This window comes from Perna viridis, chromosome 2 (genome assembly GCF_037379345.1).
Source record: "Perna viridis isolate PV_CMFRI_1.1 ecotype Kerala chromosome 2, ASM3737934v1, whole genome shotgun sequence".
In the NCBI taxonomy this organism is placed as follows: domain Eukaryota; kingdom Metazoa; phylum Mollusca; class Bivalvia; order Mytilida; family Mytilidae; genus Perna; species Perna viridis.
Genome location: NC_142446.1, coordinates 51918095 through 51945906, shown reverse-complemented (window position 1 = coordinate 51945906; position 27812 = coordinate 51918095). Strand labels below are relative to the sequence as shown.

At 31.6% G+C, this 27812-nt stretch overlaps 1 protein-coding gene across 4 annotated transcripts; it reads right to left on the bottom strand.

The window, feature by feature from the left end:
- Nucleotides 1–93: 93 nt before the first annotated feature.
- LOC148625714 (BTB/POZ domain-containing protein 7-like) lies at nt 94–23522 on the bottom strand. 4 transcript variants are annotated; one of them, XM_088569424.1, is made up of 8 exons: nt 23482–23522; nt 13150–14325; nt 12370–12578; nt 11539–11614; nt 9897–10207; nt 8492–8672; nt 7149–7504; nt 94–6381 (listed from the first exon to the last, which is right to left on the bottom strand). In XM_088569424.1, exons 2-8 carry the CDS (start codon nt 14276–14278, stop codon nt 6229–6231), a joined length of 2415 nt encoding a protein of 804 aa, XP_088425550.1. In that variant the 5' UTR covers nt 14279–14325; nt 23482–23522; the 3' UTR covers nt 94–6228. The 4 variants fall into 4 exon arrangements, with proteins under 4 accessions (XP_088425550.1, XP_088425552.1, XP_088425553.1 ...); XM_088569426.1 differs by lacking the exon at nt 23482–23522 and adding an exon at nt 22917–22940; XM_088569427.1 differs by lacking the exon at nt 23482–23522 and adding an exon at nt 18650–18800.
- Nucleotides 23523–27812: the final 4290 nt, after the last annotated feature.

Sequence of the window (27812 nt, the reverse complement as noted above, 5' to 3'; positions counted from 1 at the left end):
ATGAAATGCATTTCTTTCTATTTGTAAAGTACATTCTGTAATTATTTACGATATTCCCATGATACTCTTTAAATATATTGATACAAACTGAAATATAAGAGATTAAGAATTTATTTATTTTCATGTTACAAAAACCAATAAAAGCAGTTACTGCAACATAAATGAATGTAAATAAAATTGAATGAATAAAATATCTGAAATGAATTAATGGTCTTGTTTAAAGTTTAAAAACTCTCAGTTACAAACACAAAAAAAAATAAACATGATATCTATAACACAATGGAAAGTTTTATACCTGCTGAAAAAAAAAAAAAAAAACCCGAACTTTTTTCAAACTATCTATTTTTTAAATTACTTTAATAGCATTCAGAATGCAGTAGGATCAGTTCTATAATTAGTCATGTTATATACAATACAGTAAACCCTGATTAATCCAAAACCTGTCTAAAACAAACATTTAAAAAGTCCCTTTGTATCAATTTTGAACCATTATAAACCCAAACCCTGTCTTAACCAAACTAATTTTGAAGTCCAAAAATGGTTCAATTATGACAGGTTTGACTGTATATATTCATTGCCACAGCCAGTAGTAACTTACAGCTAGTTGAAATAGAGCAGTATATTCATTGCCACAGCCACTAGTAACTTACAGCTAGTTGAAATAGACCAGTATATTCATTGCCACAGCCAGTAGTAACTTACAGCTAGTTGAAATAGACCAGTTCCAATTTCAATACAAATCTAGTTAGGCTAGTGAGTACTTTATTATGAATACCGTTAGCTGTCAATTATGATGAACTTAAACTTTAAATTTGCCATTTACCATCATAATTGACAGCTATTCAAATTATAAAAACAGTGTCCAAAAGATCACACAGGTGTTCTGTGGTAGTTCAGTAGGACACATTGGTATAATGTAGGACAAATTTCTACCTAGAAAGCTATATAAATTACTCACTTGCCTACCTAAGTTTGTATTGAAATTGGAAGTGGTCTATTTCAACTAGCTGTAAATTGTATAAAGTTTTACATTAATTTTGATTAGTAAACAACAGTTGTTCAACATAGATATCTCTTAAGTTGACAAGACTATTATAAAACATACATCTACCATAATATATTATTATCAGAATATAATCACATGTGATATATAATACTAATTTGTAGGGAAAATATGCTGGGACTTCAATTTTCCACAAAATAATATCATGTCAACACAATATATATGCAGATGTGTAATAAAACTAATACAATGTATGAACAAGTCATCTGAAGCATTTATCATAAGATTTAAACCGGTAAGTAAAAAGTTGATATGTATCTCAATGAACAAAGGCCTCAGAGTTCTCCGTTATATTTAACTGGTCTAAAATTCAAACATATGTATTTCAATCCTTATGTAGTACTCAAGCTAAGAATCATGCAAATTCTGTATTATGTGATACACCCTAAAACAGGCTACAAATTATTATTTGTGTTATTAAGTTGCCTCATAGGTCTATACAATGAAATGTATAGTGATTCAAATCTGTCTGCTCTCAGGAGATAATCCACATGATAATCCACCAGTTTCTATTGAATTATAGTGTCATTTACATAGTTATTTCCTTTAATTTTGAATTCTACAATACATTCTATATAATTTTTATTTCCTATGAACAGGAATTATATGAAAAGCCACATGTTAATTTCTGTTTTCTGTTCACTGTAACATTTTAAACAAAATATCAAAAATAAAAATATGTAGGCTTTCCAAATATGAATCACATATTGCATGATCCTTACCTGGAGTATTACTTAATTACTCATTAAAGGATACTACACTGCACAACAACTATTGCACATTTGATTAATAAACTAAACATAATTTGCTACAGCTTACTTATAATACAAAATATTATTTTATTATAGTTTATTTGTTCATGGCCTATCTTTTTGTAGTTAAAGTGTAAGTGTTTGTAAGAATCAGGCAAAATGGAAAAATTTGTATCCATGAATTAAAGGTCTTTCACAGTTCCTTACTTTGAGTGAATGATGGGGTGTTTGTAAGAATCAGGCAAAATGGAAAAATTTGTATCCATGAATTAAAGGTCTTTCACAGTACCTTACTTTGAGTGAATGTTGGGGTGTTTGTAAGAATCAGGCAAAATGGAAAAATTTGTATCCATGAATTAAAGGTCTTTCACTGTACCTTACTTTGAGTGAATGTTGGGGTGTTAGTAAGAATCAGGCAAAATGGAAAAATTTGTATCCATGAATTAAAGGTCTTTCACAGTACCTTACTTTGAGTAAATGTTGGGATGTTTTATAGTTGCATAAAAAAAGTAACTACATGTATATTGATCAAATGCTAAAAAGTACCAATCCATATAAAATTCAGACACTGACAATTTATGATCCAGCAAAACCTTCCAAACAAACAATATTTTTTCAATTTATGAGCGAAATATTTCTTAGTAAATCATACAAATCTGGCCCAGTGCCATAAAAGTTATACTCAAGTCTAAGAATATACTTAACTTCCATGATAACTCCAATTCAAGTATTTGACATTTATGACGTCACAATAAGTAAAGAATTTTCTCAGACTTCAGTCATTTTTCAAGTTTTGTGGCACTGGGGCCTGTATTTTAGAGAAAACCGTACATTCAGCTCCCACTCTAATCAACCAAATCAAGAACTACAACTCTGGTAAAGTGCCAATTTTATATACAACACATGATTTTTAATATTTTGTTTAACTAAAAGATACAACAACCAAATGACAAATAAGGACTGGTTAAGTGGTCTGTACTTGTTTCTGAATAAGACATTAAAGTGTGGGTTTTTGATGTGCATGAATTACCTCCTGTCTGATATTTATAAAGACTGCTATGCCACATGTTATTTTACACCATTGCTGATTGAGATTTTAAAAAAAATACCTCTTAACCTTTGAAACATTTAATGTTGAAGATTTTCTCTCATTAACACTATCTCATGGTGAAGACTTTTATCTTTAATCAAATTTTTTTTTTTTGGTAAAAATTAATTTTTTTAACATTTTTCACAGAAAATATAGTAATTTTAACTATAAATCTCCAACAAATCTTACAACTTTATTTGGAAGATTCTTAATTTTTCATTAATTTTGTGGGAGTCCACCTAATATTGGAAGGTTAACATGTATGGTACTTATATTTGCATGTATCAATTTTCAAGGTTTGTTAAAATTCCATTACTTTATGAGATTTTGAATTTGTGAATTACAGTACAGGTTTTTTTTTAATTTATAATAAAATTTCATGTTTTCTTTGAAATTTGAATTCATTGACCATGATAAAACATGAAAGTTGACAACCCACAAAAATAGCCCTTCCACTATATACCACAATTCTCAAAAAAAAAATCATAAAAAAACACATTTTGAAAAAACTAGCTCATAATCAGTTACATATGCAAGAAGTTTGTAGTATAATTCACTTTGGGAGATCCATGAATTCTGACAAACATATTGATTATTTTTAATATTTTATAATCAAAAAACTTCTTGAAACTTGTCTCTTCAAAATTTGAAAAAAAAAAAAAAATTACAAATGAATTGCAGAACTGAATAAATGGAGTAATGACAAATTGTTCCAATATTGTAAGATACAGATAGATTCTGAAATAATGAAATTTTTTCTACATACTAGTATTATCACAGGATTGATTCAAAATTACAAATAGATTGGACAAATTGAAGGAGACATCAATCTTTGAAGACTACCATAAAATGTGTTTCTACGAGAAAATAAATATATCATAATATAAATCTAACAGCACTATCTGATAACAGTAGAACTCTATTAAAATAATCATAAACTAAACTATATACAAATCATAACAATAAGTTTGAGTTTGATTTTAAAGGTCAATAAATTCATGCATGTCATCTCTACAGATGAAAACAATACATTTAATCTTGTAACTTTTTCTTTTATTTGTACGTCTGCTTTTCAGCAGTATGTAGTACAGTGAACCGTATCTACTTCATAATGTGTCTGGTTTAGACAGGTTTTGGTTTTATACACCAGTAATAAAACAGTGTATAAACCCAAAACCTGTCTAAACCAGACACATTGTGAAGTCCCTTCATATCAAATAAGAAGTATTTTGAAACTGAGGAAACCAAAAAATTGCTACAGTCCAAAAGAGGTCATGTTTACACAGGTTTTACTGTACCTAAAAAAATATAACTTCACCGTACCACCAAAAAAATTATCACTTGCTTCTCAATAAATAAAAAAAAACAAGACTGTATCAAAACCTTTGGATTGGACATATCAAGTGAGATTTTGATGGCTGTAAATTGAGTTTACTAGTGAAAAATGTAGCAGATAAAAAGATATTTGTGCCCACCGTATCACAACTACAGGAATGGAAATAAAAAAAAATGTCAATCTGGTCAAAAGAAACTGAACTGGCCCAGAGTGAAGTATACCTGCACTTATGATATGTTGAACAAAAAAAACATACAAAATTAGGAGTGCAGAAGGGGAAACTCTGTTAAACTCTGACCTGCTGAGCATAAATTTTGCTTGCCATAGGCCAGTGGGAGAGTGCTTATTTCCACCCATGACCAATACTTTAACATCTTTGACTACATTCTCATGCACTTAGTACATATTCTGATTAAAAGTGATTTTTTTTTAATATATCAAAAGTTACTTATGGGCCTTAACAAATATTTTAAGGGTATCAAAAATGGACAATTTCACGGTGTTCAAACAATGCCTGTGTGGTTAAGGACAATCATACCAAATATTATGCACATTCAACCCCATAGAACAACATAATTCATATAATAATATTCATTACACAAACATTAAGTACTCTTCGTAGCACTAAACATTTGTAAACCACAAAATATATGGGTAAAGAAGGATTCTTCTCAAAGGCTTTTCTCAATTATTGCCCAGCAAAATAAATATTTCTTGAAAGGTTTTTTTCTGGGTCTTTTTTTTGCAAACTTTTTCAGTAACAATAACTTAAACCCAGAAAAAAGCATTTACAATGTACCTCAAATGTTTGAAAAAAATAAATGACATCAATAATTAAGAACTTTATTTCTCTTTTCATAAAATACAGCTAATTTTATTATTAAAAAAAATATAGGTATTGTCAGTGTGAAATGAGTGATTGTCAATCTTTCTGACAAGAGTATTAAAAAATAAATAAAATGAACTACGAACTCAGAAAAGAAATTTTCTTAGTTATTAAGACAAGAAGTATATGACTGATTGTTAGAACACATACAATTTTCTCCCTCTACTGTAAACCATCATATTTTCTTAGAAACATCATTTCCTGCTATAAAATTTACAATCAGGAGGAGATCCTGAATTTTAGGTTAGGGGTCACTATAACAGAATAAAAGGCCAACCTAAGTGAGGCAAAAACATTGTGTTGGGACAAGTTGGTAAAAAAAATTAAGAATTAATGCTTTAAGTATTTTCTTAATTCTAAGGGGCGTAATAAATCAAGTATGCATTTCCTTGGATCTTAGCTTGTAAGTGACCCATTTCCTTGGATCTTAGCCTCAAAGTGACCCATTTTTCAACATAATCTGTGTCATGCAGATGTGTATTGATAACTCTTAATGGAGTAAGGTAAAGGGTCACCAATTATTTTTGTCTTTCAAAATTATGTTGGTTTACAGTATAATATGGCCAAAGAAAAAACTTGTCTGTTTAAGGTTACACAACCTATCCAAGCACATTTTATTGGTATTTTTTTTTAAGTAATATTGCTAAACCATCAATTTTAAGTTGAGCTCCATTAAATTCAAGAAATCCTCCCATTAGTGTCAATATAAAATAATTTCAAGAAATAAAATGATTTTATCTATTTACATACCTTTTTTTCCACCCAATGGAACCTTAAACAGACATTTTTTCTTGGCCTATGTGAAAGCTACCATGCTATTACATTCTACATCAGTGTAAGAACTATCACAACTAATCATACCGATGCTTGTGTTTACTTTAACCAATAGTATTTGATACCTAATCCTTGGATAAAATAATACACTAATTGTCAAAAGATGTCATGGACTGATTATAATTTTTTGTGAACACACATAGAACTGAGATGTATAAATATCTTCAGAACATAAAACCAAATAGTCAGATTGACCTGGTTTATAACAAAATTAAACTACTATCAACCAAAAAAAAAAAAAAAAAAAAAAAACAGCTGAAATCGACTTTAGATGTACATAGTTCCTGGGTGACTTGCTCCATCCCCGATATCTAGCTCAAACTCATCCTGCAAGTGGACTTGACTGACTGAAGCTGTTGCCATGGCAATATCAGGCATGGTTCCACTCAAGTTTCCTTCATTACATGGGTTAATATCAGGCTAAAAAATAAAATAATTTTAGACTATATACAGTTGGATTCAATTAAAGGTAAGAGTTGGCATTAATAGAATCAAAGGCCAACCTATGAAGAATAAAGTTTTGTTTCTGTAATATAGTATCTCAACAAGTTGGTATTCACATGAAGAACCCCTCTCACTTCCAAGTGGACTTACAAGCAGGCCTTTCATTAAGAGGTGGTACCAGGTACTTTTACCCTTCAGAACAACTAAAAGGTACATGTACCTCCAGAATTTTTTTAATTTCATACATTTTTATTAAACAAAATGATGGAAAGTATCTCCTACAAAAACAGAGGTACCTGCATTACAAAAAAATAATGAAACCCCTGACAAATCATGAATTGGAAAACTCTCCCCTTGCAGTGAATTGACATTTACTACCTTCATAAATGCACATTTTTCATATGAAATGTCCAACCTTCCTATAAAATTTCTTGCATATCCATTGAGTAGTTTAAGGATGAGTAGCATTTACGATGTTTTTTTTCATGTATTATTATCTCCCTTTGCAGATGTCTGGACAGACAAACGAACAGACAGGGTGATTCCTATTTACCCCCAAATTTTGTTCATGGGGATGAAATAATCTTCAACTACATGTATTAAATGCTAATCTATTTTACACTTGTAATTAATTTACAATTAACGCACAATTAGTTCAAATTCTATTTCCAGCAATACATTTATAAATTCAGTTTGCATTTTAGAGTAAGTAAACACCAACTCAAACACAGATCTTCATCTACCTGTTTGAGTGATCTAGTGGGAGAAACCATCTGTATTGGTTTTTGTGGGCTGCCATGTCGACTACGTCTACTCAGTGGTGGACTTTGTCTTCGTTTTATAGGTAGAAGAGGATTTGTTCGAACTGGTGTTGGAGGTTGATGTCTTGGTGCATTGTTTGAATGATAGAAGTGACTATTCTGTAGAACTTCCACGGTATTATCAGGTAGTCCAAACTCCCTGACAATACGTAACTGTATCTGATAGTTAACAGTTCTACGATCACAGTAAGGTAAAGATAGAGCACGGGAGGTCAGTTTGCTTTCATGGAGTTCTTTTTCTCTCTGGATCATATACTTCATTGTGGTTGGATCAGGCACTGGAAAAGAAACAGAATTCATACAAAAATTGATGCCTTAATTAAAAATTCTCCTATCTGCTGCAAAATATACAAGATCTAATGATCTAGGTCCCTATATCAGGCAAACTAAAATTACCTCATGGAAACCAATCATCAATAGAGAGCAGAAAGTTTGTGGGATACAAATTTTCGTGGTTTTTGTGAGTTTAGGAAACCAAGAAATTTGTTTCACAATGAAATGGTAATTATCCATTCAATTGTATGAAAGAGGTGTAAATTCAACAATTCAAGAATGAACTGGCCTTTTTCCCTAAAATACAAAAAATACAAAAATTGCTATCATGAATAAAAGTACATTCACAGTAATACCCAGTTTTTAGTGAGATTCGTTCTTTTCGTTTTTTCTTGTGTATTTTTTAATAGTTCAATATGCAGTGCAACTTGTTCTTCATCTATTATCCTTAAGTAGCACTCCAGCTAAGGATCATGCAAAATGTGATTTATGGGTAAAAAGCCTACATATTTTTATTTTTGATATTTTGTTTGAAATGTCATAGTAAACAGAAATTAACATGTGATTTTTCATATAACCTGTGCTCTTAGGAGATAAAAATTATATAGAATGCACTGTAGATTTCAAAATTAAGGGAGATAACTCTGTAAATGAAAATGTAAATACATTAGAATCAACTGGATTTTCAATGTTGATTATCTCCTAAGAGCAGGCAGATTTGAATGAATAACACAATTCATAGTATAGACCCATAAAACAACTTATTTACAAAAATAAAAATATGTAGCCTTTTTAGGGGTGTATCACATTTTTCAGATTTTGCATGATTCTTACAAAGACTGTTACTTAAGTGTTCCCAGCATTGACTTCTCCACCTTAGGGATCTCTACCTTTTTTTTAATAGCTTGAAGGAGTGAGTAGACAGATTTCACATGTTATTAGAATCTGATTTAAATAAGTTACAGTACCATAGTTTCTATTTTTACACCTACCAGGTATTGTGCCAGCAACAATATCTACAGTGCTAGTACTAGAACTAAAGGGGTGATAACTCTGTAGGTATTGTCTATCCTCAACCATGTACAGAGTGTCAGGTATAGATGACATTTGTATTGTCCTCACCCTACCAGCCTCATGGTCCTGATCCTGAGTCAACTGTTCTTCTAACACAGCCTACAAAAGGGAGTAATTAAGTCATCAATTTAAATTTACAGTAGTGATGTACATCTGTCAGTTTTCTATCTAACACCATGAACTCATATTGACCATATCTGAGTAAGTTCAAAATTAAACAAGTAACTACAGTCAGAGTTGGAAATAGTAGCCTGCCCACCAGCCTGAGACTGGCTATTTTTTTGGCAGGGCTGGCTAATTTCAGCAAAAATCTATATAGCCAAATAGTAAATATATCGAAAAATTGTATTCAGGACTGGCTAGAATTTGAGTGAGTTTCCGACCCTGCTACAGTGAAACCTGTCAAAACTGAACCATTTCAGACTTTAAGGAGGTAAACCTAAGTAAAGGACAAAACTCTTGAAGTTAGTGATATGTTTGTATCATATTCAATTTCACCAAAGCCTATCAAGCTTTCATTTGAAACAGATTGAAATCAGTGCAAGTTACTTTGATGCTTTCATGAGATTGATGTAAAGTAGTGAATACAAATGTTACAACATTTTGTAAGAGTTTTGTCCCTTATCCTAGGTCTACCTTCTTAAAATCGGTTTTAGTCAGGTGTTCAGTTTATCAAAGTATAAAATATACTACTAATGATATAAAGGGACTGTATAAATTATCTGGGTTTACACATGTTTTTTGGGGGGTTATTAGGGTTCAGTTGACAGCTTTTACAGTATTTGAAGTTAAGAAACTACTTCCTGTAATTACCAGTCCCTTACAAGAAAATTTAATAATTATATATGTACTTGACTTGCCCTGACTTTAGGTGTCATTTCAATGTTATTACATGAACAGGTAGGGATACAAGTAATGTTCTACGAGTCATTTGTAAATTTTATTGTTTTCTTTCAGTGTTACATTACTAATGATATACAGTGGAACCGGTCTTCAGCAACAAACTTATTTGAGAAGTTTCTGATTAAACAAAAAAAAATTTGTCAATCCTCTCATGGACAAAGTATTTGTATGTGACAGTGACCTTGTCAACTTTTTTGATAAACTAATCATTAAATTTTGATATTAAAATTAAATTAAAAAGAATGTTTAATATTGAAATTACTTCATTGCCTGTTGTGTTCACAGGATAATATACTACTTCTGATGTTATCATGTGAATGAGGTTATTTCTTCTTTGACAAATAAAATATAACAGTCATTCCATTATAAACAACCTGTTAGTCTACAAAGGACTTTTCATCTGACAATTTAATACCTTACCTTTGATTCCTCAAAGTATGGAGTAAATAATCTTGGTCGGGTGAAAGTTCCATGACATTTACTACGGATCCATGTAGAGACTGGAAGGTTCTGGCATGATTCATCCCCCAACATGTGTAACGGCGGTGTACTGATCAGTCCTCGTTTTATTGCACTACTCAAACATTCATTGTTATATGGTATCACATGATCAATTCTTACCAATGAAATAAGATCACACAAAATGTCTCGTAATTCATTGTCATTCAGGTCTCGCTTTTTTACACCTTTTTTGCTGATACTGTGTGCTGTGTGACTGAGTAAGTTAGGTTCTGAAAAAAGGAAGGTCATCAGATAAACTTACATCTATGCTATGCTAAACTGTGCTTCCAAAATATATATAATGAGAAATGTATATTATGAAAAGACATATAGCATTGCTAAAATTATTTTCCATTCATTGCAAAGCATTACTGACTTCATGTAAAACATAGAACACCACAGAACATAGTGTTGCAATATTTTTTTTCCACTAAATCACTTCCCAGAGTTCAATGTGCATTTCAATCATAATTTTTTAAAACAATTGAACTTTAAAAAAAAAGTGTTAAAAAATACAGCTATGTAGAACAAAGTAGTACAATACATTGGTCAAAGAGAAAACTTTATAGTGGAGATGCAGAGTTTTTGAAAGCGATTCCCAGTTCACTTTTACCCAAATTTTACAGGAAATTAACAAAATTTTCTATCGTAAGGGAAGGATTCCAAATCCCAGAACCACCTGCAGTCGTTTTCACAAAAAATCGTAAGTGTTAAATTAGTCGTAAGTTATAATGTCATAATAGAGTTATGTATTGTGACATCACAACTTACGACTAATTTTACTCTTGCAATTTTTTGTGAAAAGGGCTGCAGGATCCATCAGTGCTTCAACTCTTTTATTTTTCATCAAATAACCAAATTATTATCTTGATCTTATCTTGTAACTATTGCAAGCATCTGAAACCTTAAATGATCGAAAGTTGGCAATCTTCTATTTAAATGCTTATAAAATAGATTTTCTGACAATCATATACATTGTAGATGTATCAGATATCAAAATTTCTAAAATATATTGAATCAAACATTTTCTTTACTATTTTTGAATTTTCACTCTCGTTTACATAGAAACTAAAGTGATATCACCAGTGGAAAAATCATAAAATTGTAATTTAATTGATTTCATCAATAATTTATATGCAATTCACTATCAATAAAATTTCATTTCAACTGCTGCAATCCTTGATAATAGATTCCTTCAATATACTGTGTTTCAGAATTTGTTAACTGCAGATTTTTATCAAATATTTACTGAAATTGAAGATGGAACTTTACAATTCATATTTTTAGTACATAAAATTGATAGATTTTGTGCATCAGTAAATATGGATTAATCAGCATTCTTTGTTTAACAATAAAGTGTAGGTGTACCCTTTTCAAATGTCATTGTGGTTTTTTAATGCTGTTTACAAATTTTATGACATACCACTACAGTCCATGAACATAAATTGTGTTTTCAAATATCATAAAATGAAGATGTATGACTATGTTAGCCATTTTCACTCTAAATATTCACAGGTTTTATCCAGTCTACACTCATTCATCAGATTGTAGGACCACTAACCTCTTTCTTCAATCTTTTTCACCAGGTGATGCTCTCCCCACTTCAGAACAGCTGACAGAATATCCAGTTCGCCCGCCTATTAAAAATAAACATCTGCATTATCAGGCCAAAAATGTACACAAATTTAAAAGGATACCACAAATCATTCCAGAAAGTGTATGCTTACATGTACATTAACTTGAATTAGCTTGTAATAAAATGATTCAATGTTGCACTTTTGTCTATGATTTTAACAGGGCACATTGTGAGTGTGCACTTTTGCCTATGATTTTAACAGGGCACATTATGATTGTGTTCTTTTATGATCCCTGAGGTCATTTTTTTTAGTTTTACTACCCGTGTCAGACATTAAAAGGTTGTTTCCTTTTTTCCCACGACAATTTTTTTTAGTATTTTTCATCATATGCCTTACCTTAAGTACAACTTAAGATTTCAATTTAGGCAAGTACAATGTAAAATTGTCTTAACTTATAACTTGCCCAAATACATGTAGCAAGATCCACAAAACGTAAATGTCATATCCTGACTACCCATAATTGGTTTTGCCTTATTACAAGTAAAGTTAATTGGAGTAACAGTTACTAAAATGAGTATTCATAGTACAATGGACACAAGGCCAAAAAAAATAATGTATATTTCTGGCAACCCTACCTACCCATTGTTGTGGCTATCATTAACATCATGGCCATTTTGGCCCAATAGATCGTTTCCCCATTAACTCAATCTATGTTTTTAAAAAATAAAATAATTTCTCCACCTACATGTACCTACATGAACCCTATATTTTCTTACTAGTAGTGGGAAACAAGAATATCATTTGTTTTGCCTTACCTGCAGGAAATCTGAACATAGGACATCTAGCAAATGTTCTTTGGTCAGTTCATAGAAGACAGGAGCCTGGATAATTTGTAAAAACTCCTCTCTCATGAATTGTATAACTTGTCTATGAACCCATTCAGACCCATGAGGTTCTGAACTCCAGATCAATATATTGAGTAAATTATCTACAGATATATTCTCTGTTATAATATCTTCACAACCTAAAACAAGCCAGAAGACATATTTTATAGTTAATAATGAACATGTACAATATCAGTGTAAACAAACTTATTTTTAAGCTTCAGTACTTTTTTTTCTGATACTAATATCGTGTTTTGGCTATGATAAGTCTGCTTTGGTTTAGGAGTTTTGTAGCTTAAATGTACATGTTTGATTAAAAAAAATCAATTTGGTATTTTCATCAACTTATAAGGTGCAATCCTGATACTACATGTACAAATGTACATGTAGTTTGAATTGATACAATATTCAAGTACTACAAAAAAAATGTCTTACATATTTTTAGGTACATGCAAGTTCTGTATAGAAAACCTTTTTTTTAAAATAAATATACTAGTAACATCATATGGATTAGTTAAGGGAACTTATTTTGTAGGTCAGGCCTTGTCAACAGGTGCAGATTGTAATGACATTTTAGTACATGTACTACCTTAATCAAGGGCTCTCATTTTAATCTGTCATGTGACAAGTCTTATTATTCAACTATCAATCAATTATTCAGTGTTAAAAACGTTTTCAGTATAATTGAATTTAGGATGGATCAAAGCTCACCTTGTGATAAGACGGGAAAATCAAGGAATTGCCCTATTTGATAGACCTCCATTGCCTCATCAACTAAAGTCATTTGTCCCTTGCCTGCTACGATTGCTTGAGCTTCACTAAGACTACACATACTAGCACTGCCCCGTAATATCAATGATAAATCTACACAATCCTGATATATAGCATTCAATAATACCCTAGCATATTTCCGAGGAATCACAGTCTCATCTAAAACGATTAAAGAAGTAGTTTGTAACGTCCGCTCTGTCAATTCTTCCCCTGATCTAGCACGTCTCAATAATAAATTACGAAAAAAAGGAGACCTAGCTGCTAAAACACATTTATGACAAGGTAGTTCTAGATTTTTTGCTTTACACACCCCCTCTGGAGGTAGATCTTGAGATAAAGACTCTGAGCACTCACTATCACATGAAAACACTAATAAAGCGTCACAATAATCACCAGTATCCAAAAGAGTTCGTAGGTCATACTCCAGCTGATTAGGTAATCCAAACTCATCGGCTAGCTTCATTAAAATTTCTCTATGATCTTTTCTCAATTCCTCTAAATTAATAGAATCAGTGTAAAGATATCTGAGTAAAATAGCGAACAAAGATACATCCACTCCTACAGTCTTTAATTTGACAGGTACTTGTGAACCATTACTGTGATAACGTAATAAATTCCTAAAATATGGGCTACGAGCTGACAATAATGCCTTATGAGCTGGAAAACAAGCTCCTCGATACAGTAAGTCCACATCTGTACACATTTTTGTATCAAACAGCCTTGAAAGATCCTGTCTAAACGAGTTAGCAGGTGCTCGTGCCAAGTTAGCTGCCATGGAGAGCTCTTTTAGAGCTGAAAGTGCCTCATATTCCTGAATCAAACAGTTCAAATCTCTGAATGACCATGAGGAAATAAGGTCTCGTAAAGCTTTACCATAATCCAAAGATCGACTGTGTCTACGTGAACGAATTAACTTTTTTCTTAATGTAGCAAACTTAGATGCTTTCTTCTTCTTTTCTCTAACACTAATATCAGAATCTGACACAGTATACTGATGTCCAAGTCTTGGGAACTGTGGGGATTTAGCCCCAGCTCCATTCGAATCCAAGTATGATGAGTTTGCCCCCATTTTGGGCTAAACCATAAGCAGCATATTACTCAGTTTGGTCCATTGGTCTGTAATCAAAAAGAAGAAAATCATTCAGTAATAAATGTAAGAACATTTTTATACTTATAATATGATTTTACTTATTACTCAATGAAACGTTAGGTATTTTTTATTCTTCATCAAAGAACATAAATCCACCAGACTCAAGTGTACCACAAATATTAAACATCAAGAATAACACTGCTTATGTGTTCAGGTACATGTACATTCCATTTAAAATAAAAATGCAATGAACGTAGTCTTCCATTCAATTTTTAAGAACTGAGTATAACCCGAATATTAGATGGTTTTCATGCGATCAAACATCAACAATAAATCACCCGTCACAATGTGTTTTACTTCAAAGTTTTTAATGTGACATATGCAATCCATTTATTAGCATATTCATAATTGCAGCCTACATCAATGTGCATTGATCTTTGTAATGAATTTCAATTAAGTACAAATTATGACATAATTACATCCAGAAATCAAGAGTAAATGAGAGTTACACAATGTGGTACTATTCAGTATACCGGTATCATTGCTTATTGTCATCTGACAACACAAACAAGATTTAGGTAGCACTCTATCTAAGAATCATGTAAAATGTGATTCATGGTTGGAAAGCCTACAAATTTTTATTTTTGATATTTTGCTAAAAATGCTTAAGTAAACAGAAAATTACATGTGGGCCCTCATAAAACCTTTGTTCATAACAGGTAAAAATTATATAGAACGCACTGTAGAATTTTAAATTAAGGGAGATAACTCTGTAAATGACACTAAAATACAATAGAAACTGTTGAATTTTAAATGTGGATCATCTCCTAAGAGGAGGCAGATTAGAATGAATAATTATACATTTCATCATTTAGACATACATGTATAAGCAACTTAATAACAAAAATAAAAATGTGTAGCCTTTTTTTGGAGTGTATAACATATAACAGAATTTGCATGATTCTTACAAGGACTGCTACTTAACACATTATCACATTTTTGATCTTATGAAAGTTGCATTTTAGTGAATGCACATGAACATCTAAATCTATGACATTTACACAAAACCTATGGAAATGTTTTGTACTGAGGGGAAAAACTTGAAGGAAATGAATTCCAAGACGGTTTTATCATGTCGTTTTACAAAAAAAAAAAATACACATGAATAATAAGGATTTGAATGAAACATTGTCAACTAAACCACAATGGTACTTAGTTCACTCTTAAAACTACACCTAAGATGTGTTAGCCCCTTCATTAATTTTTTTCACCAGAGATTTCCCAGACAGTTTCACCAGATATTATCCTGATAAACCAATAAATGTCAGAATATTACTGTATAGGGATACATTAGGTGACAAATTTGTACATGTCACTGTAAATAATAGCATTGTCTACTAAAATACAAATTCAAGGGAAGAAAGGTAAATCTTCACATTGCTGAATAAAGTTACCGGTTTGTACATTTGTACAGTTTTTACATTTGTACATGTGCATGAACTGTACTAATATGTATACTTAAGTAAAGCATTACATGCATTTCATAAAATATGCACTATAAATAAGAACAATACCTGCATAGATTGTATCTTTCCATAAATAGATTTCTAAACTTAAGAGTAATAAATGTGGCTGTTATAATGGTTTTGACCATTTCTGATCAGAAAAAAAATGATATTTTTAAAAACTGTCTCTGGGAGTTGATATGCATATGTATGACTTACTGTGATTAACTTAAATCTACGACACATTACGTACAACATATTTTTGAGTGGCATATTGGAATTTTCTTAAACAACATACTGGAAAATACAAAATACACAATATACTATCTTTTAAATACTTTTTTTTTCAAAATTACATTGATTCATAGTGTGAGTCAAGCCAACATAACAATAAACCTTCTGAGCAGACCAAACAATATAAGTTAATGGTAAAACTCAGACACACAAGTGGTCTACATACATAAGTATAAATAAAAATTAGCAATCAAAATTTGCAAAAACAACAACTTTTAATATCTTTACTATTATCACTAGGCTTACTCTTTATCATTTAACATCTATTAATGGTCAATACTAGTAAACAGTTCACTGCAAGTTGAATTTAACAGTGTATGCAATATCATGTTTTATGGAAAACAGATATTGGCAGAGGCCAACAGTTGAGGTAAATATCTCTGATCAGTTTTCCATAAAACATGATATTGCATACACTGATTTAATTCAACTTCCTTAAAAATATTTTTCTGATGAGTGAATGGGTGAGCAAGGGAAATTACATGGGAGTGTTAATCATTAGAACAATACTTGTTACAATGCAACTTCTCTTCAGAAGTTAAGGAAATGATGAAGTAATCTGCCAAAATACAATTCAATCAGTTCTCAAAAAAAGCACAGGAACCAATGTTACTGTGATGGAATCATAAGACAATTTTCACTACTTCATGAACATGATATTTCAAGAAATACTTGTATAAAATTATCCATAGTCCACAAGTCTGCACTGCCTTCCTTTCATATTATAATTAACTATGGTATATTTCAAATCACAGCTTACTCAATAGATAGCACATTTTTCTAATAATGGACACCATTTACACCCACTGCCAAGAATAATAGCAATGTTTATTAAGTAGAGTATTTGATATACTGCAACCAATGTGCCAAAGAGAAAGTCCATAGAACAATGCTCCTTTCCACTTATTATGTAAAAAATAAATCATGTTTATCTTACTGACATTAGTTGGCCATGAAATGAGTGAGAATTTTTATATTGAAGAAAAGATGGTGTTTTGACGATGAAAGAAAGTAAACATTTTCCCATTAAAATCATGTCAAAAGTAAAATTTTGATAAAAATGAGGCAGAATAAAGATTACAGATGATGCTTTATACTACAAAATCTTTGATACTAGAGCAGGATTAATTGTACCTCTTGAGATATAATGATAGCTTCAGCAGGGTGGCAAGACATATTTCTCCAAGATTAAAGAATTTATACCATCTCATTAGTGACTGCTGAATTCCAACATTTAATTTCTAAACAGAAATTGCTTTCATCATATATTTACATGTAAGTGTATTAGTCGAATGATTGAAGTTGAACACACAAGACTCCTTTCATTGGAAATCTCAGACATCTGAGAAAAAAAATCATATACAGTGAAACCTGTGTAAACTGCACTCTGAATAAACCAGAAACCTGTGTAAACCAGACTCTGAATTAACCAGAAAACTGTGCAAACCAGATTATGAATAAACCAGAAACTTAAGTGAACCATATTCTGAATAAACCAGAAACCTGTGTCAACCAGGCTCTAAATAAACCAGAAACCTGTGCAAACCAGATTATTAATAAACCAGAAACCTGTGTGAACCAGACTCTGAATAAACCAGAAACCTGTGCAAACCAGACTACAAATAAACCAGAAACTTGTGTGAACCAGACTCTGAATAAACCAGAAACCTGTGTAAACCAAAATCTGAATAAACCAGATACTTGTGTAAACCAGACCCTGAATAAACCAGACTGGTGTAAACCACGCTTTGAATAGACCAGAAATCTGTGTAAACCACTCAGAATAAAACAGAAATTTATATAAACCACACTCTGAATAAACCAGAAACTTGTGTTAACCAGGCATCATCTGAAGTCCTATTACAGCAACTTCAATGCATTTTGAACCTGGATAAACCAAACACCTGCCTTATCCATACAAATCCATCAGTCAAAAATTTTTTTGGTTCAGACAGATTTCACTGTATTTGAAAGAATTCCAGCATTGATAAATCAGCAGTTAAAAAAAAAAGGATACATACATTATATGTTCCAACTTTTTTTAGAATGATTTCTTATCTTTACCTGAATACATGCATAGTTACAGTACTGTTGGTTTCCAATTACTTTAATTATTTCATAGAAAATTCACATTTCAACCCCAAAATTTCTTTGACAAAAATGAATCATTTGCTCCTCACATGCAAAAAAGAAACAAATCTTTACCACAATTAATTTAGTCATGTCCTGTTACATTCTATATTTCAATATCGATTATGGTCACTTTGGCTCTATCACTATTAAATGCCTTGATTGTTTCTCCATGAACTCAATGTAAAATGTTTTTGAAAAATAAAATAATTTCCATACCTACATGTACATGTACCCAATTTTTTCTTGTTGGTAGCAGGAAACAAGACTTATTTTTTTAGCATTAAAGGATTTTACTCTTGTTACCAATAAACAAATGTACCAGAAAAGCCAGGAAATAATTGAATTGAATTCTACACAAAGCTACAAAAATATATTTCACAGAAAAAGCTATAGAATGTAACCCTTCACAACATCAAACCTGTTTGTAAAACTTGAATCAAGTTGATGACAATCCATGTTTTTCCCTGTATTCTATAAATCATGAACTGTGTCACACAGCGTGTGAAATTATAACATTAGGTACTTTAGAGATATTCACAATCCATAGAGTGTAATTTGTAGTCAAAATTTGTAGAAAATAAAAAAATCTGTAGAAGTAAACACCACTGCAACCTCACCAAAATAAGATCCGTAAAATATCTATTTCCTGTGTGAAATTTGTCACAATTCTCCTTGATACTTTACATGCTCCTTGACCTGGCTAATACACATAATAAGAATGGCTTCAGGCAAAAAAAACATGTCAATGAGTTACAAGGCTTAGTATACACACTGGATTGAATGTACAGATAACTTAATTACTGTAAAAGGTTTCATATTAATTGAATCGCCATTAAGCATGTAATCTATGCTTACTCTTATGATGTAATATAATCACTCCAGGAACCACCCACTTAATTATTTCACCAATCTAAATGTATGGTCTGGCATGTTGAAACCTTGTTTTTACAACAGATCCTTTAATAGTGCATTGTGTTGAGAATAAATCTTGAAGTAATGATTTTAATTCAATGTGAATAGAGATGCATACTGAACAACAATAAACAAATATGTCATTCAGTAATCCTATTAGTTAACACTAAAAGTATCTTATGAAGTAAAATAAATCTGTAGTTAAAAATTACCAACAAGCTTTGTGTTGTCTTACTACTGGTTAAAATATAGCATTGATGGCATTTAATAATAATAAAACAAAATGATCCACAGGATGCAGCTTGATACAACCCCAAAGGTTGATTTAACAGTGGGGCTAGAATGGACACCACATTTAAACCTGAAAAAACTCTTTTACTGTAAGTATTACTGAGATTGAATTTTTGAAACAGCATAGGTTTCTGATTCACTGTGTATGTTGTCATAGATATTAACAATTAGAAAGTGAATATTTACGTCAGTCAGCCTGTCAAAAACCTATGAAGTAAATACATGTATTGGTTAAAATCAAACAAAAAAAGTATTTTGAACCATTTGGACCCAGTTTAAAATGGGACCTAAAATGGACAGAAAGACAGACAGGGGTACATAATGGCACATTATGGTGAAATATCGGAACTCCTTCAAATGAGGAGTGTATAAAAAACATATTCCATGGTGTATGCCAGGATTTCTACATACTTGTACATTAACTCTACAAGCTCTTGAAGAGAACTGTATTGATTAAGCACTTTTCTTGCAAATGTTTCAGCAAATATTTTTTCACACACACATATGGAATTCAGTGATAGGTCCAGGGTGTTACAGAGGTCTAAAGCCCTCTATTGATGGAAAACTATGTTAATTTTGTGCATAAATTGGGGTAATGAGGTGCTAATAGCCTGATACCTCCCAATTTTCAAAATCTCTAGTTCGGTCTCATGGAATTTCTAATCATATCCATCTGAACTTATTATTACTCATTATATTGACTATTGACCTAGGTTGTTGATATTCAAATGTAAACTGTTATACACCATTTACACCATACATGTACCTATTCTCATTTTATGTTAGTCTTTTTTAATATGACTTAAATCCTTCACATACAAACAAAATTTGAGCTGCCAATAAAGATGAAGTCTATTTTAAAAGAGAGGTTAACTTCGTAGTACAAATGTAATTTAATATTATTCTTTATACACATTATATGATATCTGAAACACTACTTGTAAAGAATATTTTGCAATTTAAATACATGTACATTGTGTATGTTACATCCTGTACTGAACATTTTGTAACAGTAAATGTATATGTATGTAATGGTGCCAGTACTGTCACTTTTGGAAAGTTATCTGCATGTATGACATAAAAGTACAAAAAGCGCTGCACCAAATCTTCTAATAAACACTAGAAATTACAAGCCAAATGATAGTGTATTATAACTTTCTTACAAGTACAGGTATTTTTTTTAGATTAAACCATCTTGTATTATCAGAAAAAAAATTAAAGACTGCCAAGTACAATTTGAAATACAAACTAAACCAAAATTACTGTGAAACCTGCATTAACCAGACCCTGGATAAACTGAAAACCTGTCAAAACCAGACATGTTTTGGAATTTCCTTCGTATCATTTCAAATGTATTTTGAACTTGAGTAAACTGAACTCCTGACTAAACCTAACAAATTTAAAATCCAAAAGAAGTTCGGGTTAGACATATTTCACTGTGTATCTACATGTACATGTACCTGGCCATGGTTAAAAAATAAATCGAAGAACTGAACAATAGATCATAAAAGTAAGAGCTCTGAGGGGTCAACTGTAGTGTTTTATAAAACCCATATATGCATTTGTACATCGACAATAACAGAGTTGTATTGACTTAAATAAAAACAATGAAGTGATGAGGCTTAAAATTGGGTTTAAACGTGAGGTTTTTGTTAAATTGATCGGAATTTGAATATTGTTTTTATTTCTAGTCAATATACTGTTATTGTCTTTATACAGCAATCCTATTCCTTTTTCAAATCAAGTTTAATTTTTGTATGTTTTGGCCTTGAATAGTGACAATATGAAATAAACAGGCAGTTCATACAAGGGTAGGAAAGTAGATGGAGACAAAGTGTTACATGTATATACCGTCAGTGACCATATATCATCAACAAATAAACTATCAATGCATTTGGATTGCTCATATAGAACAATTGTGTAAATACATTGTAATATGTATAAATTGAAGGTCACATTCATTTGGGTTTATATACATACATGTACATGTATAGAACTAAGGAAAACAGACTCCATGTACATGTATATGTAGTTTGACAGACCTACATGTAACATTATCAAAGTGGTGCAAAGGAAAATATTTTTACCTGAATTTGGCCATAAATTTAAGTTTTATTACTTCACCAATTTATACATGTACATGTTGAACAATTTGTAAAGGTATATACAATGTACATGTATGAGTAAATTTAAATGGAAAATAATGTAAGTTGTGAAGTGAATTGGTTACATGTGAACTGTAAATAATAAACAAGTAAAAAGGCGCCACATTTAAAAGACTTTTAAGTTAAGATTTGAACTGAAATACACTGTTAAACATAGCGAGGCCAAAATTTGGTGTCTAATCGCAATAAAAATTCAAAGCTTTATCAAGTTCGAGTGGTGTTTCCATATTTGCCCAAACTGTTCAGGGTTCACCCTCTAACGCCAAAACAAGCAGTATCATCAAACCATTTTATTTCCTTTGAGTGAGATAAATGGGTGTTTTTTTTTCCTTTAGCTACATTATGTACATGTAAGTACAAGAAGTAAAATAATATTTTCTACAAAAAGAATTTTAACTTTTTTAGGACACTGGAATGTAGCACAAATTATTGACTTTACATCTACATTAGTGTACACTTCAACCCCCCTAACCAAAATTCTTACAGCAAAATTAAAACAGGTACTAGGATATTCCAACAGCACCGTTTGGGATCTATTGAATTTTCCCCCATAATAGTACTTGAAAATTTCAGGCTGTGATTACTGTGTTAAAATTGTCATTTGTTCTAGTAGTCATTTTTGTAGATCTACATGTATAACAATTCATCAGTCAGGTTTCCTGTATCAGGATATGAGATGACCAAGAGTGCAAATACAAGTACATTTTGTAACACATCAAATTTCTTACAATTTCCCATTGAAGATTTCATAGATACATGTACATAGTGGAGCTACAAGAGGACAGCCTGAACTTGTCTCAAGCAAAAGAAATAATCTGGTAAAAATAAGAAAGAAAAGCCTCACTACAAAAAAGCCTTAGATACAGCCTTAGCAGGTACTTCCTGCATTTCAAGATGAGAAGATATAACCAATCAAAGAGACGCCGCTTATGAATTCAGTTAGTCAGATTTTTAATGTGCTAGCTTAGTGAAGAAACAGCCCACTGTTAAGCCTGTCATCCCATACAGACACATAGACTACTTTCAAATTCACATCTGTTTCTAACAAGTTCTTTATTTATACTGAGGTCTACTGGAAAAAAATCAGAGACATTGCAATGGGCCCAAGTAAACAGACACTTTCAGAATCAATCACTACTAGGAATTTTTAAAAATACATATACTATAGAAGCATTTCAGATATTTTTAATTCAGAGACATAGTTTTACTTAACCATACTTGTTCTTGTAGCCTTTAAATCCTTTCTTTGTGTAGTAAAATAACTATTACCATAAACTATTTTCTCCCAAATTTGACGTAAATGAAAGTTATTCTTACTCTGAGCTGACCAGTCATCACCTGTATCCTCTGAAATTGAATATTGCATGCTTGGACAACAAGCAGTGACAACCAATACCATTCTGGCAAGAAACTGCTGAGACAGTTCAGATTAAAACCAAAACAAAATTAATTTTATTGACTTTGCCCTTGTCTAATACATGTGTATATTGTCAAATGAACAAACAAGACAACCTAACTAGACTAGAGTCTAGACTGTAGAAAAAATATTGTCTAGAAATCTCATTACCTAACCAACACGAGAAACAAGAGGATAAATGTCTAAATATGATTGTATTTATAAGTTTAACCTATTGTGAATCTTGGTGATCTGTTTAGATGTACATGTATCATACTACATAATGAAGTGCAAACAGTAAAATTGTAAACAAGTCGGGAAGATCCACGGTGACCAGTGTATACCAGCCAATTCAGCGACTTCAGTGCCGTTTAATCACAATAAATAGGGAATAAATCAAAGAAATATATTGGAATTTCGATGATTGGTATTAACAAATAGAAGACATTTAAAAACAATTGAGTTAAAAGAGATTAGCGATTTTACCTTGACACTGCCTCACCCTGGAACTTGCAAATTTTCATCCCGCAGCGAAAAAATATTTTCATAAATTTTAGGAAATCGTATGAAATTTCTTGTAAGTAAAGGTATAAAAATATCATAAAATGAAATGAAGATATCTGATTTTTTTTCTCAATTTTTTTATTAATTGAAATGTTCTTCGTTGACGTGTTCATTTCATCATCATCATCTTCCGGTACGGAACTAGACTCCACAAGGAGTGTGGAACCTCCCGGAACTTGCCGTGCTATAGGTTACAGACCACCAATTCAACCAATGAGCATTTGGAACGTACGCAAAAATAGTCATACGCAGAAATTACCCCTGTTCCTCATAGTGCTGGGAAAAAAGTTCTCATCTCATTTAAAAAATTTAAACAGTTTCTAAAAGGAAAAACATTTCTGTACATTTTATAGGTGCATTTTGCTTCTTGTGATGTGAAGCCTAATCTCCATAATGATTTCTAAATATACCCCTATCTTGTGAAAACACTGGGATTTCCCATGCTATTTATAGACACTTCACTTCCGGTGACCAGTACTGCACTGCAAGTCTGCTAACTCCACATGCCATTCTGAGGATTGTGAGCTGGCATATGTAGAATCATGCTGATATATAGTCCTCTGCAGGTTAAAGTTAATGTAAAGTCCAGAGAAGCCATTGAATATTGTGAAATTAGCATAGAAGCCTATGGGAAGTGGAATTATTGGTTTTTAGCCTATGTACATAAAAATGGGGGTCGGAAATTTAACGTTAAAAGACAAGTTCGCAATTCATTACATTAGTGTTAAAATATATAACATAAAAATTAAACATTTTTACATTATGGACAGTGGTTGGGGTTATTTTATTTTATTATTTAGCTAGATAACGTCCTTCAAATATTAACGCGGAGATACCACTTTTGAAGGACTCTAGGGAAGGTGACATACAGATAGTTTCTTGGAGATTGTTCCAATCTGTTACAGTGTTTGGGTAGAAGGAATACGTAAAGAATTCTTTGTTAGTATAAACTTGCCTAAATTTATATTGGCCTCTTTATTGCGACTATCTGATTGTATGAGCATATCATTTGTATCTTCCACTAACACCCACCATTTATCTTATAAAGTAAAATTTCAAGACGACAGGAGCTGAAAATCGAGTGAATTGATACATTTAGATTTCTCCGTGTTTATGTTTACGAATGTGATACATAATAATGTCCGGATGAAATCTTATCATGTGGAAATTATTTCATTTTTTTCTGGAGGATATTATTTCACCATGAAAAATTTCCCACACATCTATTAAATTTTATTTTATTTTATCAATCTGCGAAAGAAATATCTCCTGTAGACCTACACCATGCACAGTCGGTCAGAAGGTGATGTCTGCTGGAAAAATACTTCAGATGACACTCTAGTTTGAAATAAACTCAGACCCCTATAAATTATTACTAAATAAGAATTGTCAACAAGAAATTTCCTTGTAAAAAAGAACAATTTTTTTAAAGAATTTTTGCATATGAGGCTGTGTCTGTTCAACCACTATTAATTACTGTTATACATGTAGAGGATGATTTAATTGTTTACACAGTGTGGTTATGTGTGTGCGTTAATAGTTTGTATTTACTTTTGTTACTTTGTATGTATGATTTTAGTTACTTTATGTTCTTTGTTGTGTGTGTCTGTTTTCCATGTCTGGTCTTTGTCCCTGGATTGCATTCTTTTTGATTACCGCTATAACCTTGGTTCCCTTGATTACTCTTACAATCATGAACTCTACTTTCTATTTTTCTAATGTAATCAATCACAGCTGATCATTGATAACAAATTTATTACCCAATCTCTGATGGTCAGCCGATGAAACATTTGATTTAGAAGAAGCTGATACTGGTGTCTTTGTGTTATATACAAAAAAAAAAAAACAAAACAAAACAAAACAAAACAACAAAAAAAAACAGACACACATATAAAACAGGTTAGTGTGAAGCAAACAGACGCGCGTGGACAAAATATGCAATAGAAGGTGCCATCCAAACTTATCTTGTTGGAATAAATGATTTCGATTTTTTAAAACACATCTTACAGCTATTTTTCACTTTTGTACAATAAACATTTTTAAAGTAATAAAGGGAACCAAGATTCTAGCGGAAATCAATAGAATGTAATCCAAGTACAAAGACCAGACATTGAAAACAGACACACACAACAAAGAACATAAAATAACCAATTTAATACGTACACAGTAACGAAAATTAATGAGCAACTCGGACTACAATAAAAACTGGATGCATGGAACAGATGCGCCGGTATGGTAAACGTCCTCTGCTTTTCTAGAAATATCCGCCGAGTTGCTCATTAAAAGTCAAGGTAGACGAAAGAGGAAAGGAAAACTATGACACGTTGAACAAATCTGTTTTCATGGTGCAGATAAACACACCGCAACGAGTTAAATATAATCTACTATAAAGATCCTTGCACACCGTAACGTTCTACGAGTTCATGATGACGACATCTGTGGTGATGACTTAAATCTGTAGCAACGTAACCCTTTTCCAGAAGCCTAATTGTAAGAAGTCTAGTGATACAAACAGTCTGTGTAGTACGGCAAGCTCTATGAGTTATGATATTTTACTATAAAATTCTGTCGGTTTCAAAGAACGTCGGAACGAGCGGTATGCAATATGACGCTGGGAAGTAAGAGGTTGGGGTATTGTGGAACGGAATTCCAACCTCTTACGTTGTGGGTAGGGTATTCTGATGATGCGATGTATAAAATCACTGAAACTAGGGTTGTTTAAAGCTGATAATACGTCATCTATATTGCGGAAACTGAGATTAAAGCATAAACGAATTTAACACAAGTTTCATATTTCAAGCTTCAGTTTCATATTTGAAACTTGTGTTCAATTCGTTTATCCTTTAATAACAACAAAATTACCGAACACTTATCCGATCCATAATCAAGTCAAGTCCAAAACTAATCAGGCAAAATAGATATTACACCACCGCAGCAACTCAGTGGTACCGCAAAGGTGCCAGTGACTTGGTACAGGCATTTCAAACGAAATGGGTGGTTGAATCTATGTTTTACAGCGCTAAACCACCCTCTTCCATTGCGGCGTGAAAATGATTTCTTTATACACGTAACACGTGACCAGTTATTATACACAAGTTCTAAAATATTTTAGTATTTTAAATTATGTACGATTCCTGCAAATTTCAGTCGTTTCGGTCATACTACCACCTCGGCCATAGTCACTTCGGCCATAGTTATCTCGGCCACCGTTTATTTCGTCCACACAATTTAGAATAATGTCCTCTGCTTTAAATATTACACGAATTTGTATAAAAAAAAAAACTATTTTAAGTAAAATAAAGATGGGCATAAAGTAAGAATTTATTAAATAAATGGATTAATCATAAAAAGAAAAACGGTATAATAATAGATATTGAGCAGATTTATTATCATTAAATATCCTTTATGTCTTGCAGCATCGCCTTTGCAATATAGATATGTGTACTAAAATATTTATAACGTTTAATAAGAGACGTCAATACCAAATATAAGATTTTATTTTTGGTAGAGTTTTAAAGACAGTTTTTTTTTTATTTTTTTAAAATTTTTCATTACTCATTGTATTTACGTGGCTAAGTGAACTCGATCAATATGTATTTTTAGCTTAAATGTTTTTTTTGTTTCATAATTTGATAAATGAAACTCCGTTGAAGGAACAAAAGGGATATTAGTTATTGTATATAATTTTTATTGTAAGTGTATATTGTATTATTATTTTTACTTTTAAGGCATTTCTTCACAAGTCTACAGAGTCTGATTCCGATTCAGACTAAAGACTTTGAAATGACGTAGTTGTGTACAATATGACAATGTAGAATTAATTATTAAAAGTTTAAGACTTGACTGAATGTAGTCAATGACACTAGTATTTGTTTATTATGAAAGTATACCGGTGCCAACTATGACCTTTTGTAGTATAGTGCTTAAATATGTTTTGTGTGGTTTGAGTCTACGAATGGGTGTTTGAGCATGTGCATTTTTGTTTTCAAATGGTGCTGAAAAGAGCGAGTGCTGTTTGTGTGTGTATGTGTGTGTGTGTTTGTAATTGTTGTATTCACTTTACATGTATGTTGATTAAAATACAAGAAAATTTGAATGTTCTTATTTAAATAACTAGTATACTAATCCTGCCCTTCGATAGATATACTTGAAGTATCTAACGGAAAATATCAGTTCCAGGATACCAGGTTATACATGCATATAGCTATGTGTAGGATAGCTATGTGTAGGAAATGTGAATCAACACTTCAATG

Coding starts and splice junctions, on each gene's coding strand:
- LOC148625714 (XM_088569424.1), bottom strand. CDS start 14,278: ATGGGGGCAAACTCATCATACTTGGATTCGAATGGAGCTGGGGCTAAA. Junction 10,208..11,538: donor GAAAAAGATTGAAGAAAGAG/GTTAGTGGTCCT, acceptor TCCTTTTTTCAG/AACCTAACTTACTCAGTCAC. Junction 6,382..7,148: donor CCACTAGATCACTCAAACAG/GTAGATGAAGAT, acceptor TTTATTTTTTAG/CCTGATATTAACCCATGTAA.